Source organism: Dama dama, chromosome 30 (assembly GCF_033118175.1).
Source record: "Dama dama isolate Ldn47 chromosome 30, ASM3311817v1, whole genome shotgun sequence".
Lineage (NCBI taxonomy): Eukaryota > Metazoa > Chordata > Mammalia > Artiodactyla > Cervidae > Dama > Dama dama.
The window spans coordinates 23090250-23111985 of record NC_083710.1 but is presented as its reverse complement, the minus strand read 5'-3'; the positions used below and the strand labels follow the sequence as shown (position 1 = coordinate 23111985).

Sequence of the window (21736 nt, the reverse complement as noted above, 5' to 3'; positions counted from 1 at the left end):
GCATAAGGGCAGTGCCGTCTGCATTCTCAGCAGAAATACATAAAAGTGACTTTCTCCTTAGCCTTGCCCATAGAATGTACTGTCACATTTAAAGTTTTTGTCGATCTATGAGAAACTGTATTTCATTTTTAGTATGTGTTTCACTCTGTAAGTGAAGTTGAACTTGATTTTGTTGAAGAGCCATTTTTGCATCTTTTCAAATAGCCTGTTCATCTTTTATTGCTCATTTTTTATCAAATTTCTGGTCTCTTTCTCTTAGCTTATAAGAGCTCTTTATGTTTTAAGGACATTAGCTCTTTACTTTTGATATATATTTCAAATATTTTCCTAATTTGTCCTTTGTCTTTGATATATTTTGCCATGCAGGTTTTTTCTTTTTATGTAATCAAATTTATCAGCCATTCCTTTTGTTGATTTAGATTTTTATTCCTCGGTTACAGATGTTTTCTCATGTTAAGGAAATGTCCATAAAATCCCATTTTGAGTGTTGACCTCAGAATGAGTGTTGGAATTTTTCAGTGTCTATGAAGATGACTATATGATTTTTCTCTTTAAATCTATTAATATGACATAGGTAGATGTTCCTAAAAATTGATGAATCACCTTTGCATTCCCTTGAGTAATTCCACTTGATTATCATATATTATTTTCTTAAGGTAGTATGGGCTCCTGTTCACTAATATTTTATTCAGAATTTTTATATCACTATTTACCTAAATGATATTGGTCCACAGCTGCTTTAATGGTGTCTTCATTAGGTATTAATATTATATTTTTACTTCATTTTAAATATAGCATTCTTCATTTATTTTCTGTGCTCTGCCTGGGGTCGGTCTGTCTGATCTTTGCAGATTTGGTAGCTTTTCCCGTTGAAGCCTTTTGGGTCTGGATAGTTTGTGGGATTAGTTCCTTGATAATTTTCTCTGGCTATTGAAATTGGCTTAAGTTCTCTGTCTCTGCTGTGGTCAGTTTTTTGTAAGCTGTTGTCTTAGGAAGTTACTCATTTCTTCTCAGTTTTCAACTCTGCTTGCATGTAAGTATGCAGAATAATTGTAAGATTTTTTTGAGGGGTTTAATTTACTGTTTCAAGGGTTATTTTCTTCATCATTTCTTATTTTGTACGTTTGTGCTCCTCCACCACTTTCTCTAATTAAGTTAACAAGGACTTTTAAAAGTTTTTTCAAAGAATCAGGATTCTAGTTTTTTAATTAGATCTGTGGTTTTTCCTGTTCTTTACTTCATTTCTTTCTACTTTTGTATTTGTTGTTTCTTTTTGCTTTATTTTGGTTTACTCTGTTCTTTTTGTAGCTTTTTATTAGGAATCGATTTTCATTCTTTTTAAGTTCTATTGTATACATTTTTAAGGCTGTGAACTTGCCTTTGAACACTGCTTTACATAAATCCCATAGCTTCTGATATTTGGTATTTTCATTACAATAGTCTAGAAATTTTTTTGTATTTTTTAATCCAAGAGTAAGACTCTTAAATTTCCAAACAGTATTTTGTATTTATTAATATCTAATTTTATTGCCTTGTAATAATATTACAGTATTTCTGCTTTATGTAATTGATGTTTACTTTGGACCTAATTTTTTTGTGCCCTGTCTGCATGTTATATTATCTATTAGCAAGGTTTGAATTTCAGTATATATTTATAAAATCTGTATCCTTATATTTTTGTCTACTTGACCTCATACTGACAATAGTGTGTGAAAAGTCTTTCATCAGTATATTTTTATTATTTTCTTACATCTTTTTAGTTTCTCCTTTATACTGGTATTTATAGGGTTATTTGGTAAATAGATGTCCTTAACAGTTATATCTTCATTGTAAATTGTGGGGTTTTTAGCTTTGTAAAGTAGCCTTTATTCTTTGTAATGATTTGTAGAATGAGTCACACTGGTCAGCTCATAGGCTTGTAGTCTCAGCTTCCTTCTGACTTACCTGATGTGCCTCTACTTGTCACTTTATTTTTAGCCTTTCTGAGTGACTTAGGCGTGTCTCTTGTATACAGTATAGAATTGGGTTTTGTTTTAAGATCCAGTTTGAAAATCTTTTTCTTGTTACAGGTGAATTAAGCCTGTTCATGATTGGTTTCAACTCTGTCCTGTTACTTTCAGTTATAATTTCTGTGTTTTATTTTCTACTTAGTGTTCTCTCTTTTAAAAATTTCTTTTGGTATTTAGGAATGTTTGTTTTTCTTGTAATATTACCTTTATACTTAAACCTTTTATAATGCCTTTTTTTTTTTCAAACTATCTGGTTTGACAGGTTTCAGTGGTATTTTTTGACTCCTGTCTTTACCCATAGAATAAGTGACTGTCTTATTCTATTTCCACTTTTCTCTCACTTATTCTCCGATCTTTGAATCTAGGTTTGTGTCTTTTGCCCAATTTGGGAAGTTTTCTGTCATTATTTCTTCAGTTACTTTTTCAGCTTCACCTCTTTCTGAAACTCTACTGGCATAAATGTTATGTCTTTTGTTAATCATTCTACAAGTTCCTAAAGCTCTCTTCATTCTTTGTCATCTTGCCCTCCCCCCATGGATGATTTATATTGATCTGTTTTTGAGTTAGTTGGTTTTTTTTCCTCTTTCTCTCCTACTTCCAATGAGTTAAATTTTGATTATTGAGTCTGTTAATTTAAAATCCATTTGGTTCTTCCTTACATCTCCTTTTTATTTGCTGAGATTTTCTATATTTTGTTTCAGGTGTGTTCACAATTGCTTGGTGAAGAATTTTTATGACAGTTACTTTGAAACTCTTGTCAGATAGCTACAACATGTGTGTCATCTCAGTATTGGCATCTGTTGACCACCCTTTCCCCTTTCAGTTTAGATGATCCTGGTTCTTGATATGATGAGTTATTTTCTGTAGCCCACATTTTGGGTGGTGTTATGAGACTCTGATTTCTATTTAAATCTTGCTACCTATTAATGCCAGACTGAGGAGCAGACAAGCTCTGCCCCACCCAGCATCTTTTCACACCCTCCCGTAAGGAGGCCTTCCTTGTGGGGGTAGGATGGTAGATGGATGCAACTCCCAGGCATACCTTCTGTCCTCTCATTTTTGGAAGTTGCAATATTTCTATTTTTCTGGAACACATATCATTTAAAAAGTATTCTTCCACTCTTACCCTCCCATTTGTGTTAATCTTTCATCTACATTGAAATATTTCTTCACTTTTCTCTTAGTTGAAAGAAGGTACATCCTCTGGTAAGGGTGTCAGCAGATTTTTCTGTAAAGAACTGATAGTAAATAATGTAGGCTTTTTTGAGCGACATGGTCTCTGTCCCACTAATGTGGAGTAGCTTTACCAGGATATGTGACTGTAAGCTCTTCACTCACCTTTCCTCTTCTCTGAAGTCTCACATAAGCTTAAGGCAGGAGGTCCAGACAAAGGATAGAATTCAGTTTTTTCTCTTCTTATAGGTAATTTGAAATTTGTAGCTTTCTCAGACTCCTAGTAATGTTGAAGGTGTGGGCTGTGTGTGATTTTACATGCCCTTATTAATAGTTATTAATAACTTTTTTTGAAGGATACATGGAGAGATTTGAATTGAGATGGCAGCATTTATTTTAGAGCAACAAATGTCTTATAATAAGAAACATCTCTGGATTTCACATGAGATCAGACCTGTGCTTACATTCCTCTGTGAAGACACCGAGGAAAACTACTTATAAGCTCTCTGACTTTGAATGAGTCAACACACCTGAACCTGGTTTTTGTTTCGTATCATTTGCAAAGTTAGATGGGTGTAGTGTGTGCTCTTCTGCTGGAGCATTTCTCAAGACATTTGCGAATAATTAACTTTATTTTCCTAAAGTTAAAATGCCAAGTCATTTATCTGTTTCATAGTCTGAAAAATTACATTGTTAAACATGTTTGAAAACTACTAACATGGATAAATGATCTTTGGGGGCTCTTCTAGACTTGAAGCAGCATGGCATACTGGCTTCATTCTGTATATAAAGTATTTCCTTATGATTATCAGGTATTCAGTTTGTAGGAGCAGGAAGAATTCCTTTTCTGCCTATTTTTAAATTTATCTACTTAATATATAGATGTGGAAGTTGGGATAGAAGTTGACCCAGACTTCTGTGTCTCATTTTTGTGAAGAGTGACCTGAGGTAGCCATTGAGAGAGTTTTACCTTGTATCAGCTTAGCAGATATTTTTGCTACCTAGCTAAAACAAAATTTAATTACTTTTTATGTCACCATCTCCTAAGTGTGTTATGTATCTTAAGCATTCAAACAAATATATTAAGTGGCCATTCTTTTTTATTTCCTGCAGATTCTCGTGGACACTGTTTGGGCACTGTCATACCTGACAGATGGAGGTAATGAGCAGATACAGATGGTTATTGATTCAGGGGTTGTGCCGTTTCTTGTGCCCCTTCTGAGCCACCAGGAAGTAAAAGTTCAAGTAAGTATTGAGCATTTTTCTTACTTGTATTAAATTTGTACTTGCTATAACCAGTTAACTTACACAACCAGGCTTCAGTTCTGTCTGTATGCACATTTCTTCAATATTTCTTCTGCTATTTTACTGAATCTGATTTTGTTAATTTCTAAATCTTTTATCTAATCCAGATTCTTTGCTGAGTTTCAGACTCATATATAGCCAATTGTCTTTGAGTCCTCAGACATAACTGCCAAGAACCTCCTTCAATAATATTCTATTATTATTTCAAGTAGGCAAAAATGAACACATACTGTCTTCTCCCACAAACCAACTCCTCTTCATATATCCCCTATTAATGGACAGCATAGTCCAAGCTAGGCACCTTGGTATTCCTCCTCTTATCTCCTCACCATTTCGAAATCCTGTCAGTCCTTACTGTATAGCTTTCACATCTGTCTTTCTCCTTGTATCAAGAGCCACTCATTTAGTTCAAGGTTTCTTTTCTTTTCTCTGGATAACTGCATTTCTTTCTCTTTCTCTCTCTCTCTCATTTCTCATCACATCACTGATAGATCTGTTCATCCCACTTCTGCCAAAATGACTTTAGATAGAAATCTGTACCCATTCTAGGCCTTTATTAAAATCTTTCTGTGGTGCCAGTTTACTAATAGATAAAAATATCTATGAAAAAAACAGACCTTTACATTTTTTTATTTTAATCTTTTCTCCAACAGTTTTTCATATAATTTTTCCTGTATAATTCCAGTTTTCACAAGACTGTTGTTTAAAATTCAGAATTGCTTCTCAGTTCTATAAAATGCTTTGTATAAGAATGCAGTAGGTTTTAATCATTCACCACTTGCATTTTTATATTTTCTCAGGGTTATAAAAAACATAAAATCAGTTTCATCATAAACAAATTTATAGAACGTGTTTTATCCCCACCCAGACAGCAGCACTCAGAGCAGTTGGCAACATAGTGACAGGCACAGACGAACAGACCCAGGTTGTTCTCAACTGCGATGTCCTGTCACACTTCCCAAACCTCCTGTCACACCCAAAAGAGAAGATAAATAAGGTAAGGCTTATAACAGCCCCATCAATGCATTTCTTTCTCTTTGGATATCTCATTTTTAACTCCCTTCTTGTTTCTATTGCTTTTCATTTGTGATTCTCTTCAGACCACTCTGGTTAGCTTCAGATCACCTCTGCAGTTATTCTCTTTCAGTTCATAATTGCCTGCTGTAAGTGCTGCCATGATCATCACGGAATAAAATTATTTTCATTTTAACCAGTGTTTTTATTTAAATATATTGAGCAGTAGCAGTGATCAACAAATTAGTAGCCACTAGGTTGGAGAAGGAAATGGCAACCCACTCCAGTACTCTTGCCTAGAAACTTTCATGGATGGAGGATCCTGGTGGGCTACAGTCCATGGGGTTGCAAAGAGTCGGACACGACTGAGCGACTTCACTTTCACTTTCAGGTGGAAAGAACATATGAAATTTTCCGTTGGGTGGCTATTATCTCTTTTTTTTTTGGCTGGTGTTTTTTATAAACAAATAGATCATAATTTAATCTCCCTACAAAATTAGATTGAATGTAAAAAACTATAGTGCCTAAATTAAAGGATCATTAAAATTGTTTTCTGTTTGGTTTCTGTTTTAAGATTTTAAGCTTATGGTATAAACTTACTGTTAAACATGTGCTGAAGTACTTTAGTCTTGTCTAGTTTATTTCACATTGCATGTTTTCAACATTCATCCATGTTGGAGCTTATATCAAAATTTCATTCCTTTTTATTGCTGAATAGATACTGCATTGTACCTATATACTGTATTTTGTTTATACATTCATTTGTGGATGTACACTTTTGGATTGTTTCTACCTTTTGGCTCTTGTGAATAATAATACTGCTGTGAACCTTGGTTTTTGAGTCCTTGCTTTCAGTTCCTTTGGGTGTATATCTTTATGAGTAGAATTGTCCAGTCATATGGTAATTGCATGTTTAGCTTGTTGAAGAATCGTCAAGCTTCTTTCCATAGCAGTTGCACCATTTTACATTCTTGTAAGCAGTGTTATGAAGGTTCTAGTCTTCTTTTATGTATATATAATTTATTTATTTATTTGACTATGACAGATCTTAGTTGCAGCAGGTGGGATCTTCAGTCTTCATTAGAGCATGCAGGATTGTTCATTGTGGCATGTGAAATCTAGTTCCCTGACCAGGGGTCAAATCCAGGCCCCCTGCATTGGGAGGGCAAGGAGTCTTAGCCCCTGGACCACGAGGAAAGTCCCTCCAATTCCTTTTTTTAATTTTTATTGTAGCCATCCTAGTACTGTGAAGGTAGTGTCTGCTTGTTTTGATTTGCATGTAGTGTAATACAGTTTTATCTGCCTGAAATGCCACCATCCCTCAGACTAACAGAACTGCTTATTTCTTCTCTGTCATAACTATATTTATATAGTTCCTTGACTAAAATTTTATAGTTGGATTTTTACAGAAAAGTATGTTATCAGAAATCACATTTTGTAGGTGCCTTTGTTCCAATGAGCTTCCCTGGTGGCTAAGGTGATAAAGAGTCTGCCTGCGATACAGAAGACCCGGGTTTGATCCCTGGGTCGGGAAGATCCCCTGAAGAAAATGGCTACCCACTCCAGGATTCTTGCCTGGAGAATCCCATGGACAGAGGAGCCTGGTGGGCTACAGTCCACGGGATTGCAGAGTGGGACACAACTGAGCAACTAACACTTTCACTTTCAATTTGTTCCAATGAAGGGAAAGAAGCCAGAGTCTTTTAGACTCTAGGCAAATATACGTGATTTTTACAGCCGAATGTATTAGTATTCTGTAATTGGAAGCAAGGCTGAGAAGTGAGGAAACTGGACAGGAGTAGGTAGAGAAGTTCTGGCCTGCGATCTGGTATACTCTGAGTGAAGGTATCATAGGGGAAAGGAAAAGGGTTTCTATAGATAGGTATCTCCTCAGCTTCAGCAAGGAGGTAGTTGTTGCAGAAGTTTTCACCTTGAGTGTTTGTGTTATTTGCATATTGGTTATATCATAGTTCTTTGGAGGTGTAAGTTACCAACTCGGTTTTTTTCCCCCTCAACCTTTTAGTTTGAAAATTTTCAAATGTACAAGAAATTTGCAAAAATAGTGTAGTGAAACATCCTTGTACTCTAAAACACCAGTTAACCAGTTATTAATATCCCACCAAAATTTGATGGCAAAAAGTTGTACAATCTTTTATTTTTTAAATTTATTTATTTAGGCCCTGTGACAGGGCTTGTGGGATCTGAGTTCCCTGACCAGGGATTGAACCAGGCTGTGGTGAGGAAAGTGCTGAATTGTAATCACTCGGCGGATGGGGGCTCTCCTATAATCTTTCAGTTGTAGAGGAGGAAGAAGATAGTACTTTATAATAGTAAACTTAGAAACCTGTTTGTTCATGACATAAATCCTCTAAGGTTACAATAAAATTTTCTCATATAGATCATTCTTAGACTAGTTAGAGACTTAAGTTCTAATATATTTTGCAAGTAAGTATTTTTACAATAAAGCAATTCATCTTTCTTAGTAGTAGTTTTAACAAAGTATTAGGAAATTCTATCTTCTATTTATTTCTGTCATTTGTCTTTTAGAGCAGGGGTCCCCAACCTTTGGGCCAAGGACTAGTACCAGTCCCTGGCCTGTTTGGAATTGGGCGTGCGCAGCAGGAGGTGAGCAGTGGGCAAGCGAGCAAAGCTTCATCAAAGCTGTATTTACAGCTGCTCCCCATTGCTTTCCTTACCATCTGAGCTCCACCTCCTATCAGAACAGTAGCAGCATTAGATTCTTGGAGCATGTACCCAACTGTGAACTGTGCATGCGAGAGATCTAGATATGAGCTCCTTATGAGAAGTTATTGCCTGTTGATCTGAGGTGGTGGTGCTCAATAAATATAATGCCCTTGCATCATCCCAGTTGCCACCCCTGTCTGTGGGAAAGTTGTCTTCTACAAAACTGGTCCCTGGTGCCAAAAAAGTTGGGACCACTGTTGAGAGGGACTCGTGCAACAAAAATGTAAGGTCCTTGCATAGAGGATTTTTTGTCTGTTTTGTTCACTGCCATGTCACCAGTGTCTAAAATAGTGCTTAGGGTGTAGTCCTAAGCATCTGTATTATTGAAGGTTATGCTAGGTTAATGGGCCAAGATATTATGCTTCAAAGTTTCCTAATACATTTAAAATGGAAGATACTGTATTGCCTAATCACTTTTAGATGCATTTGCCTTATTGCAACTGAGATGATTTTGTTATTGTATATGTAAACCACATTAAATAAGAGCATAAGCACATTAAAGATACAATTTTTCAAATAAAGGTGCCCTGTATTTTATTTAATTATAGGAAGCAGTGTGGTTTCTTTCCAACATTACAGCAGGCAACCAGCAACAAGTTCAAGCTGTAATAGATGCTGGATTAATTCCTATGATTATCCATCAGCTTGCCAAGGTCAGTCATTGTTATGAGTTCATCATGTCTGTTAATATGTTATAACCAAGACTTTTTGAGCAAAAAATTCATTTCAGCATTTCTTTTTTAATCTTCAGGGGGACTTTGGAACACAAAAAGAAGCTGCTTGGGCTATTAGCAACTTGACGATAAGTGGCAGAAAAGATCAAGTGAGTCTGGAAAAAAAAAATGTTATGATTGTTAATACTGGGAAGTATACTGCTCTCTCGTGTTGGGGAGTTTTTGATTGTTTACAAGCCCTGTACTGTATTCCTTTGGAGGAAGAGGTAATTATATAAATAAGAGTATCTCTTCTCTTTTATTGTCTAGGTTGAATACCTTGTACAGCAGAATGTAATACCACCATTCTGTAATTTATTGTCAGTAAAAGACTCTCAAGTTGTTCAGGTGGTTCTAGATGGTCTGAAAAACATTCTGATAATGGCTGGTGATGAAGCGAGCACAATAGCTGAAATAATAGAAGAATGTGGAGGTAAGCGGGTTGGTAAAAGAAAAATAGTTGAGCTATGGAACTCTGAAACATTAGTTCCTTTAAAGACAGTTAATTTGAAAGAAAAGTGCTAGGATACATTGCTATTAATGTCATCTGAGGATATTGCTATTTTTTATTTGCTATGTTAGTAATCCAGGAAGATTTTCCAGAAAACAGCTGATTGTGAAAATCACTCCATAACCTTCTTAGAGTTTTACAATGCTTTTTAGGAAACACAGTTACTCCTCTTGAAGTCATGTTGCATAAGATTAAGTGAAAACAAATGTGATAGCATTCAGACAGAAAGTGTTTTCTTAATAACAAGAAGAAAATATCCTAGAGATGTTAAGGAGTCTTGTCCATGGTCAGAGAAGTAGTTTGTGGTAGAAGCATAATTAAAAGTCAGATCTTCATACTGTACTACTATTAATTCACTATTCATTTTGTTTTTAAGATGTTTTATTAATGCATATATGTGGAATTTAGAAAGCTGGTAACCACGATGCTATATGCAAGGCAGCCAAAGAGACACAGATGTAAAGAACAGACCTGCACTATGTGAGAGAAGGCGAGGGTGGGGTGATTTGAGAGAATAGCATTGAAACATGTATATTACCATATGTGAAAGAGATGACCAGTGCAAGTTCGATGCATGAAACAAGGCACTCAAAGCCAGTGCCCTGGGAGAACCCAGAGGGATGGAGTGGGGAGAGAGGTGGGAGGTGGGGGTTCAGCATGGGGGGGACACATGTACCCATGGCTGATTCATGTCAATGTATGGCAAAAACCACCACCGTATTGTAAAGTAATTATCCTCCAGTTAAATAATTTTTAAAAAATTAAATAGGAATAAATAAAATCAGTGGAACTAATTTTTTGTTTAAAAAGATGTTTTACTTTTTAAATAATTTGAAACGAGCATTGTAGTCTGATTCAAAACAATTTAACCCAGAAAGTTTGAGCTATAGAATTGTTACTCCAGCTTTTTATCAGTATAGTTGCTTCTGTCTGTGAGATAAATACTTATAATTAAGATACATATTTACTTAGCATTTTATGATTTTATAAAGCACTCTACATCCATTATCTTTGATACCCATTTTCCCATTTTTCTGGTTTGGATGTTACTATAGAAAAAACTTAAATTTTTTTATATAGTAACTTAAATTTGTTACTATACAAAAAATTTTAAAACGCAGTTATTTTATACTTCAAAATAACTTAGCTAAAAAGACATTCAAGGAAGAATATTTAGTATCAAGGATTTAATGGAGGTGCATCTGATATATGGAGTAAATATTTTGGGAATATAAATAAAGCCATTCTACAGTTAACTATTCTGAAAAAGTATTTCCCAGATTGATGTGGCTATAAAGGAGATAAGCACCATATTTCTTTTGTCCTTTTTTTTTTTTTTAGAAATCACTTCTGAATTTAAAGTTTTATCTTCTATTTATGTCAATCTTTGAGTAACATTTGGAAAAAAAAAAAGATTAAAAAATTATTGTATGCAACAGTATGATTATACTAAAGGAATCTTAGGCTGGGGAGATCTTGGTTCTAGTCCTGTCATTCACTTGCCATATAACCTGAAACAAACCCCTTTATATCTGTGCCACACTCCCTCATCTGTCAAATGGAGTGTTTAGGTGATTTTTAAACTGCCTGCCTCAGGGAACAGGGTACCTCAAGGGCTTCTAAAGAGGAAGAAATTAGTGAGATGCTGGTTCTCTAGCCAGAACAGCTGAGGGTTTTATCTGTTTTTTAGATGAACTCATCTTTGGAGGGTGGTAGGGAGGGTGTTTTTAGTTCTTTAGGATGTTTCATGATTAAATGAGCACAGTTTCTTCATTAGTATGTACTTAATTATTTTAATTATTATCAGGTTTGGAGAAAATTGAAGTTTTACAGCAACATGAAAATGAAGACATATATAAATTAGCATTTGAAATCATAGATCAGTATTTCTCTGGTGATGATGTAAGTATATATTATAGTGTGTCTGCATGTACATTAAAATCTATACATAAAGTAAGTTTACTAAGAATTAATTTTTCATGACTAAATTTATACTGTATTTCTGTCACCTTTGCTTTTGTAATTTGTTAAATGGGAAGAAATAGTAATTATAGAAATGATGTGTGTTCAAATAGGTAAAATAAATCTACAGATACAGGAACTTAAGAATGGGGCAGTTTGTAAATGTTCAGCTTTAAATTGCTGACTCTCTTTATTTCTGTCTGTGCTGGGTCTTGGTTGCAGTGCCAGCTACGCCCCAGCGGCGTGCACGGGCTTTCATCGCGGTGGCCTCTCGTTGCAGAGCGCAGGGCTGGAGGGCACACGGGCTGCGGCGGTTGTGGCTCCTGGTCTCCACAGCACAGGCTTGGTAGTTGAGGCACACGACTTGGTTGCTGCACAGAGGGGATCTTCCCACATCAGGGATAGAACCCATGTCCCCTGCATCGGCGGGCAGTTGGTGTCTTTACCTTTGAGCCAACAGGGAGGCCCTAAGTTGTTAAATTTCTTAATAGCATTGTTGATTTACTTAAAATATTTTTAGGTAATAAAAACATACACAGAATTCTTTCCTAAGAAGTAAATCAACTCTGCTTACACTGTAATGTATAGTATCTTAACATAATGAAAATTCTTTTTCTTGCTTTTTGTAGATTGATGAAGATCCTAGCCTCATTCCCGAAGCAACACAAGGAGGTACTTACAACTTTGACCCAACGGCCAACCTTCAAACAAAAGAATTCAATTTTTAAAGTCAGTTGAGTGCAGCATCTATCCCACATTGAATACGAAGCACCACCAGATGGCTACCAAAATGACAAGAGCAACAGCAACTACCGAAGGCTCCAAGACATACATGCCTCTTTGTTTTGATGCTTCTGAAGCAAGCCATGTCTCAGTCACTTTGCAGTTGCCAAAAGTCACTATCCACATGGACTGTAAATGCATATGCATGATTTCCTAAACTGTTTTAGAATTCTCCTTAACAATCTCGACTACCCTACTTTCCCCCGTTCCCTGGTGCCACACGCTGACATCTGCAGTCTCCAGTTTAGAATATTCTGTAGTGGTGGCATGTCAGCTGCCCACTTGATACTCCTTTGGAAAATGGTGCGCTGTGGATCAAGACACTTTGGTATGACACATACACGCGTTGGAAGACTTTAAAGAGGTGCAGTCTGATCTGAGCCTCCATCATTGTCCTCCACAAACATATTTTCATACTCTTTATGTGGAAGAATAGATTTTAAAAGTACAAGCCAAATGATTTTCATTGGTGGAACTGACACAAACAAAAAGTAACTTAAAAAAAAAGAAACTTGGTTATTGATTAAACAGATAAGTTTTAAAAAACTGTGCTTCATCTACCAGTAATTGATGTGTTTATTATCTGCCTCAGAAGCCAGGGTTGGAGGAAGGACTTTAGCTATGGATGGTAACGCTTTCGCCATTATACCTAATTTTTGAGAACAGCAAGCCCTCTTTGACCACTCACTTCAGCCTGTGTGTTCCTGCTGTTTTGAAGTAATCAAATGCTGTGCATGGTATTTTACCTGAGCTGCAACCTGTTACGGACTTGAACTTCTGTTTAAGTTGAAAGCAAGAATCCCTGACAATAAAGAAAAATAAACAAATAAATAAAACCAAAAAAACCACAAAGGTCTAAAGTACCCATTGGTGATGTTAAAAAAGAAAACCTTGCTTTCAGCTTTCAGGAGTTAATGTTTTTCATTTTGAATTGATGATTGGATATGGTTGATTTATACTGGGTTTAAACTGTGGCGCTTTCATGTTTACTGTAATTTAGTCTTAAAATATTTTTTACTTAGTAACCAGTGCTTTTGATAATGTGGTTGGCAACAAACCAGCAACTATCTAGAAGTGTCATAAAACTTCATTCTTTGAGTATTGGGAAGTTCATTCAGATCCTACTCTAAAAGCATATTCACATGTAAAAAGATTCAGACAAGGATCTGCCTAGAGGAATAATCTGCAGTTATTTAACATAAATCTGATTTGCAGTGATCTTCAAGTAATTCTGAAAAATCTGGTATTACTGTGTAAAGTCATTGCTTTTGGTAAATTGTCCGACCCAGTTACTAATGAAAGAAGATGGATTTGAAGTTTTTTGAACTGAACAGTTTGTGCTGTCACAGGAATGGTTTTGTTGCTATTGTTTACTGGGTATAATTTCCCAACGCGTTGATGTGAAGGGATAGGAAATCGAAACTAATTTAGTTATCCGATGGGAGGGGGGTGTATTTACTGTGATGAAGATGAGACACATGCCATCAGAGCTTTGTGAATCAGCGGGGGTGTTTTCACTGATAAACAACACATAGCAGGTGTGCATTCATTACAAATATATGTATCTGCCAAGGTGGAGCCACTTTAAAGAGTGAGTTTTGTCTTGTATCTAAAGTGGATACAAGCGTATGTTTAAAATGCAAGATTTTTACTTGCTAGAGAATCTGTTTTAATATAGTGGTTTGGCCTCTGATTATTTATAGGTTTTATAAATTTTAGAATCAATTTCTCTTTAAGGTGGCTCAGACTTTTCAACTCTTGTGCACATAAAATTGAGTTGAAGTTCATTGTGCCTTTTTTTCTTTATCCAAATTTTGAGTTAAAGCTTCATATGGTAACTGCATCCTGTTCAGACACCATGGTCTAAATTTTTGAAACTGTGTGGTGTTCACTAAAAGTAGGAGTAATAAAGTCAAAGCTAATTAAGGTCACAAACTTCGGTGAAACCCTTAAAGTCCAAATCTTCTTGATATTGTGAACTATACCCCTTCCAGTTTACCTCCTTCTGGACTCCCCATAGTTACTGACAGTTCCCTTTTAAATTTTGCACACATCACAGACTGAGCTGGGCCTCTACTGTGCCGACTCCTGTTTCCTCTTGTGTTTTAAGTGCAAACTAACATAAGTGAACATTAGCATCAAGTAGTGCAGACGTCCGTGTGCATTGGCTTGATCCAGTTTGTTGTGACCTATCGGTTTGGAATTGGAATTGCATCATTTCGTAGACAAAGGAAACTAAGTATATTGCTGCACTTTTACGTTTTCAAAACAGTGTTGAAAATTTGCATTGTTTTTATTTTTTTTAAACTCAGTTAAAAAAGACTAAAACGTTCTTTCAAAAGAGGCATCTAAATGTGTTCCTAATTTTGTATATGGGCTTAGGTTTTGTAACCAATAAAAAAGCTGCTATCAAATATGATAAAACATCGAAGAACTTATTTTTGAAAGTATCTGAATTTCCTAGTTTTGTTTTTTATGTGGTTAAATTTAAATTTGGAATTATTTTCCAAATATTAGCCCCAGTGGAGATGAATCATGAATTACTCTTTCACTGTATTTTAATCTCTCCTTTCCACTAGCGCAAACTAGGATGACCAATAACAATGTTAGATTTAAGAATATCGTGTAACATAAAAGTACCAAAATCTACACTGATTTCCTAAGCTGCTGCAGACAGTGACAGAAACAATAGGAACTTCTTGTTGCACAGGCTTGAGGCTAGAAGTTAGAAGTCAGGGTGATGGCTGGGGCTTGCTCTCTCGAGGGAAGGATCTTCATCTCTTCCTGCTTCTGGTGGTCCTCAGCTGGTAGCTGCATCTCTAGTCTCTGCCTTCATCAGCACAGGCTGTTCTCTGTGTGTGTCTGGTTTCAATACCGTAACTCATAGAAAGCCATTTCAGATGATAGTGTAATTGTGACTTTGATGAAACAAAAGCTGAAACTTTACTTAAGGCTTGTCTAATCCTTGAAAACCAGAACTTTGCAAGATAGTAATTGAAGTAAACCTAACAGTTTTAACCTGTTAGTTAGAGGTTGTGGCTCTAAATGAAATCTTGGATTATTTAAAAGAACAAAGGATCAGCCAAACTTTACTTTTGTATAATGACACTTCTGATTATTTTTGAACAAACTCAGTGTATGAGAAAATAAATTACACTACTCCTATTTAATCTTGCCATCATGTACTTCACAAGGGTTGTCCTTTTGAGAAGATAAACTATTGCTGGTAAAAATTTATGGATGTCAATTGTCTAACAGTGATGGTTATGAATTTTCTTAACCCTAGTTGAACTGGGGGTTTAAATCTATTTGGAGAAAGGGAGTATAATTTCTGTACATTAAGCTGTAAGTTTTATGGCATATATAGGCCAAGGAGTGCTGTCTTTAACATACCACTCATTTGTCCAAAGTGTAAAAGGAGCTCTTCACATAAATGATGTACTTTGTTAAATAAATGAAAAACACTGGTAGAATGATTCTCAAAAGCACAGCATAGAGATGAGGCTCTATCTATACATACTTGTATACGGCTGACCCTGGAACAACATGGATTTGAACTGTGTGGGTCCACATATATGTGGGTTTTTTCCGTAGTAAATATAGTACTGCATGATCTGCTGTTGGGGATGTGAAACTACTTACACAAAGGAACTGCTATATGGAGAAACTCTATATGGAGGGCTGACTATAAATTATAGGCAGATTTTCTAATATTCAGAGGGTCAGCACCACTAACCCCTGTGTTGCTCACGGGTCAGTTACATAGATGGACTCAGTACTCAATCAAGACAAAGTGTTTAGGACTAGTGATGTGGCGACGCAGCATATTCAGATCCTTCATCGTGTTCAGTCCCTAAGTTGTGTCCAACTCTTTGCAACCCCATGGACTGTAGTGTGCTAGGCTCTTCTGTCCTCGACTATCTCCCAGAGTTTGCTCAAATTCCTGTTTACTGAGCTGGTGATACTAGCTAACCATCTCATCCTCCGTTGTCCCTTTCTCTTCCTGCCCTCAGTCTTTCCAGCGTCAGCACTGTGCTGTGCTTAGCCGCTTGTGTCGTGTCCAACTCTTTGCGACCCCATGGACTATAGCCCGCCAGGCTGCTCTGTCCATTGGGTTTCTCCAGGCAAGAATACTGGAATGGGTTGCCATGCCCTCCTCCAGGAGATCTTCCCAGCCCATGTCTCCCGCATTGCAGTCAGATTCTTTACCCTCTGAGCCACCAGGGAAGCCCAAGAATACTGGAGTGGGTCGCCTATCCCTTCTCCAGGGGATCTTCCCCACCCAGGAATCCAGCCAGGTCTCCTGCATTGCAGGCGAATTCTTTACCATCTGAGCCATCAGGGAAGCTTCCCTGGTGGCCCAGGTGGTAAAGAATCCCTCTGTTACTCCCCAGTAAACTCAATTTTGCTGGCTGCTGGCATAACCTTTAACTCTGTTCATTAATGGGTTGACTCGGGATCTTTTTCAGTCTTTCCCAGCATCAGTCTTTTCCAATGAGTCAGCTCTTATCAGAGTGGCCAGAGTATTGGAGTTTCAGCTTCAACATCTTCCTTCTGATGAATATTCAGGATTGATTTCCTTTATTGATTGACTGGTTTGATCTCCTTGCAGGCCAAGGGACTCTCAAGAGTCTTCTCCAGAACCACAGTTCAAAAGCATCAGTTCTTCAGTGCTCAGACTCAGCCTTCTTTATGGTCTTAACTCTCACATCCATACATGACTACTAGAAAAACCATAGCTTTGACTACATGGGCCTTTGTAGGCAAAGTAGTGTCTCTCCTTTTTAATACACTGCCTAGATTTGTCATGGCTTTTCTTCTAAGGAACTAGCATCTTTTAATTTCATGGCTGCAGTCACCATCTGCAGTGATTTTGGAGCCCAGGAAAATAAAGTCTGTCACTGCTTCCACATTTCCCCCTTCTATTTGCCATGAAGTGATAGGAATGGATGCCATGATCTTAGTTTTCTGAATGTTGAGTTTCAAGCCAGCTTTTTCACTGTCCTCTCTGACTCTTATCAAGGGGCTCTTTAGCTCCTCTTCACTTAATGCCATAGAGTGGTATCATCTGCATATCTGAGGTGGTTGATATTTCTCCCAGCAACTGTGATTCCAGCTTTTGAGTACTCTATTTACCCGTGAAATCCCTCAGCTAACTTTATATCAGTATACTTTAATGTATACTCAAACCCTTCAGTACTGACATGTTAGGGAATTCCCTGGTGGTCCAGTGGTTAGGACTCTACACTTACACTGCCGAGGGGCCAGGTGCGATCCCCGGTCAGGGAACTAAGATCCTGCAGGCCTTGAGGTGTGGCCCAAAAAGAGAGAAAAATGGACATTTTAGGCTGGATAGTTTTTGATTGTCCTGTGTATTGTAGGGTGTTTAGTTGCATCGTTGGGTTGTGCCCACTAGACATAGCACCTCTGCACTTCCCGTCAGGACAGCCAAAACTGTCTCAAGACACAGCCACGTGTTTCCTGGGGGCCAGAACCGCCCCGTGTGTGAACGATTGGCCTAAGTCAATTCAGCTAGGAAACTTCTCCACTCAAATGAGACAGTCTAAATCATGCCTTTTGTTCTATGAACAGTGCTGGGTCTTTTTTTCCCCACCCAGAAACAGAAGATAAAAAAAGGAGACCCCCTCCCCGCCCCTGCCAAAAAAATAGAAAAAAACAACAAATGTGCATTTTCTTCATTCTCAGTTTTAGGAGAAGTCAGCTTAGCACATTTCCCAGATCCCATATGAGGACTCCTGGCAGTCCTGAGCCTGTCTACTGCAAAGGGCTTAGGAGGAATGGGAATGTGGAGTAGCTAGTTACTCTCTTACATGCATCCCGTGGCTAAGAGTTTGTGTGTGTGCGCACCACTAGGGAAGCCCAGTTCACCCAGTTGCATTCAATTCTTTGCCATACTATGGACTGCAGGCCACCAGGCTCCTTTGTCCATGGAATTTCCCAGGCAAGAATACTGGAGTGGGTTGCCATTTTTTCCTCCAGGGGATCTTCCCAAGCCAGGGATCAAAACAGCATGCCCTGTGTCTCCTGCATTGCCAGGGGGATTCTTGACTGAGCTACCAGGGGAGCCCTAAAAGAAATTGTGTGAAACAACAAATGTGTTGATTGCCCTTTGTTTTCTCCACACTTCCATGTAGCAATGTGTTTGAAACATTTTTAGTTACAGAGCTTGAAGTTTTCTGGGAAAGCTGGGGTTGGAGCAGAGAAATCCCTAGCATAGTTTGTAAAACACCTCTTTGAAGCATTATGAGAGATTGGCCTCACCAGGATACATCACAGGTTTATTAAAACATGATTAAAAGCAGGGGATCTATGGCTGTTCTATAAAATATATGTTCCCTGCAGGGTCTTTTTTCTGCAACATCCGTTTTCCCAGCCCTGAAGAACTGCCTGCCATCTGCCTTCTTGAGTAATTCTTTAAAACTGTGGTTCCCAGAGATAAATGGGGCCTTGTGCCAAGTGACGTGTGAAGCCTCAAGGGCAACCAGGCATCTTCACAGGGCAGCGGTTTTACTTGATGTAAGAAAGACAGTTTTCTGGTACTACAAACCTAGGTGTTAGAAAGTAAAGGACACATTTTGCATAATGTTTTAAAGACAAAATCAGGTTTTGTTTTTGAGGCAGACCATTTTGTGGACACATTTCTGCAGGCTGTAAGTCAGAAGAGTTGGAGAAGCAAATGCACTCCCAAGTAGATCTACTTACGGACTAGTTTTCATTGTGACTGAGTCTTAATATTGAATAGAAGTCACCACTCATAAAGAACCATCATTACAAATGAACTGTTCTTGATTTCGCGTATAGACTTTTAATTATTCCCATAGAGCAGAAGAGACAGATCTGTTTTTATTAACTTCCTTTCTCAATCTGAACACTCCATGCATTTCAGCCATCCTGCTTTAAAGTCCGTCTTGGACCTGGTGGCTAGTTTCTGGGTACAATGGAATGGGAACATTCCATTATCTGGCCATTTAATTGTTAACGTGGAGGAGACTGTTTCAGTTACTTTACCAGCTTCATCATCATTAGATTTGTGATCAGGTAACAGCCTTAGTTCCCTTTGTTTTCAGCTCTTTTCAGTCCAGTAGTTTGGCATTTACAGTTTTTTTTTAACCTTTTTATTAAGGTTTTTCAAACCTTAATAGAATTTATAAATTTCAGCTTATTTGATTTCAGCTCAGTTTTCTTCATAAGAACAGATTCCATTATCTGTATGTATCCTTCCCATGACTTCATTTTTTTATAAATAAGAATTTTGAAACTAAGCCTTTAAGAACATTCAAATACTTCTTGAGCATCCTATCCCCTGCCAGGTACTGTGCTAGGGTTCAAGGTTCACACACACACACACGAATAAAATAAAAGTTAGGACAAATGTTAGAGACATACAGTGATATGTAATAGAGGGAGTTGGCTTGGTTAGAAAGGTGATAATCAGGCTGGCAGTGAGTTCTCAGTAAATCCCAGCCACTGGCATGAGCGCTTAAGAAGTGCCAACTCGGCCCTCAACATCTCTGTGATGAAGATTCTTATTATCAGGCAGACAGAAGTTAAGGTCTCCAAAAAGTACACAGCTGATAGTGGTGAAGGAAAAGAGTTAATTGGGCAGATTCACTGGAAAAGCTTTTCTGGCAGAAGAAACAATACAAAGTAGGAAGAAGCATGGGAGTCCAGGTAGTGAAAGGAAGTACAGCTGGAGCCAAAATGATAGTGAAGGGGAGGGCTGCCAGGGGCAGGGGAGGGCTGAAGAGATAGGCAGGCGCCAGACCCCCGCCTGTAAGGCATACAAAGAAGTTTTGATATTCTACAAGCAACGGTAAATCATCTTCATTAAACAAGAGTGATGATAGAAGTATTGTGTTTGATAACAATCATTGGCTGGTAAGGCAAGCACAGGAAATGTACTTTGAGTTTAGTAATGTGTACAGGCTGAAATAGTGTGAAGCCCTGAAGCAAGAGATGGTGAACAGCTTGGTCCATGAAGTAGATGAAAGAAAGTATCCAACTCTTCCCGACCCTGTGGACTGTAGCCAGGCTCCTCTGTTCGTGGGATTTCCCAGACAAGAATATTGGAGCGGGTTGCTATGCCCTTCTGCTGGGGATCTTTCCAACCCAGGGATTGAACCAGGGTCTCTGGCATTGTGGGCAGATTCTTTACCATCTGAGCCACCAGATGGAATCCAGAGATACTGGCAACTAAAACAGGAGCAAGCGAAGCTTAGATCAAGAATTGGAGGAGAGGAAAGTATCAAGGATGATTTCTGTGCTTCTGGGTTGCTATAACTGATGAATATTAAGTAGCATAAAAGATAAGCAACACAGAGGGAGTTCCCTGGTTCATTGGTTAGGACTTGGCACTTTCACTGCCGTGGTTGAGGATCAATCTCTGGTCGAGGAACAAAAACCACAAAAGCCTCACAGTGCAGACAGAAGAAAAAGAAAAAAGCAACAGTAGAGAGTCAGACGCAGGGAGTAGAGGGTGAGGAGTTCAGTTCCTGTTGAGTTGAGTGGACACATGCAAATGATGGTCAACGCTGTAAATACTGGTTTGGGGCTCAGAGGAGAGTGCCAGCGCTAGAGATCTGAATCCTCTGTTTGGGGGATTATTGAAACAGGAAGTGCAGGTCATCCCTGGTTATCCATGGGGCATTGGTTCCAGAAGCCCCTGTGTGTACCAAAATCCATGGATGTTCAAGTCCCATTAGTTTGATCTTCCTATCCGTGGATTCAAGGGCTGACTGATCAGTTCAGTTCAGACGCTCGGTTGTGTCCGACTCTTTTCGACTCCATGGACTGCACGCCAGGCCTCCCTGTCCATCACCAACTCCCAGAGCTTATTCAAATTCATGTCATCGCGTCGGTGATCCCATCCAATCATCTCATCCTCTGTCGTCCTCTTCTCCTCCTGCCTTCAATCTTTCCCAGCATTAGGGTCTTTCCAGTGAGTCAGTTCTTCACATCAGGTGGCTAAAGTATTGGAGTTTCAGCTTCACCATCAATCCTTCCAATGTATATTCAGGGTTGATTTCCTTTAGGATGGACTGATTGGCTGTCAAGAGTCTTCTCCAACACCACAATTCAAAAACATCAACTTTTCAGCGCTCAGCTTTCTTCAGTGGATTGAAGGCTGAGAAGAAGGGGACGACAGAGGATGAGATGGCTGGATGGTATTACTGACTCGATGGACATGAGTTTGAGTAAACTCCAGGAGTTGGTGATGGACAGGGAGGCCTGGCGTGCATGGGGTCACAAAGAGTCGGGCACGAGTGAGTGAACAGAACTGGGAATAGATTTGGTTTCGACAGAAACCAGATTAAGAAAATTGACGAGCATGTACCTGAGTTGAGAAAACGTCTGGCTCTGCTGTCTAGGGACTCCGCGGGGCAGCCGGGAGGGAGGGGGAAGCCTCCTTCCGCCCCGCCCCCTCGCCGCGCAGCCCCGCCCCCTCGCCGCGCAGCCCCGCCTTCCCGCTCCCTGCTCGCCGGGCGGTCCCAGCCCAGGTG

General features: G+C 38.4%; 1 protein-coding gene across 2 annotated transcripts in view; it reads left to right on the top strand.

Moving 5' to 3' along the window:
* Positions 1-14641, top strand: part of KPNA3 (karyopherin subunit alpha 3) — a 90045-nt gene extending 75404 nt beyond the window's left edge. For both annotated transcript variants that reach the window (XM_061133653.1, XM_061133654.1), the window contains 7 exons: positions 4296-4427; positions 5356-5484; positions 8795-8899; positions 8998-9069; positions 9230-9392; positions 11278-11372; positions 12062-14641. In XM_061133653.1, coding sequence (XP_060989636.1) covers positions 4296-4427; positions 5356-5484; positions 8795-8899; positions 8998-9069; positions 9230-9392; positions 11278-11372; positions 12062-12160 — 795 coding nt within the window. In that variant the 3' untranslated portion in view covers positions 12161-14641. The remainder of the gene's footprint in view (positions 1-4295; positions 4428-5355; positions 5485-8794; positions 8900-8997; positions 9070-9229; positions 9393-11277; positions 11373-12061) is intronic.
* Positions 14642-21736: the final 7095 nt, after the last annotated feature.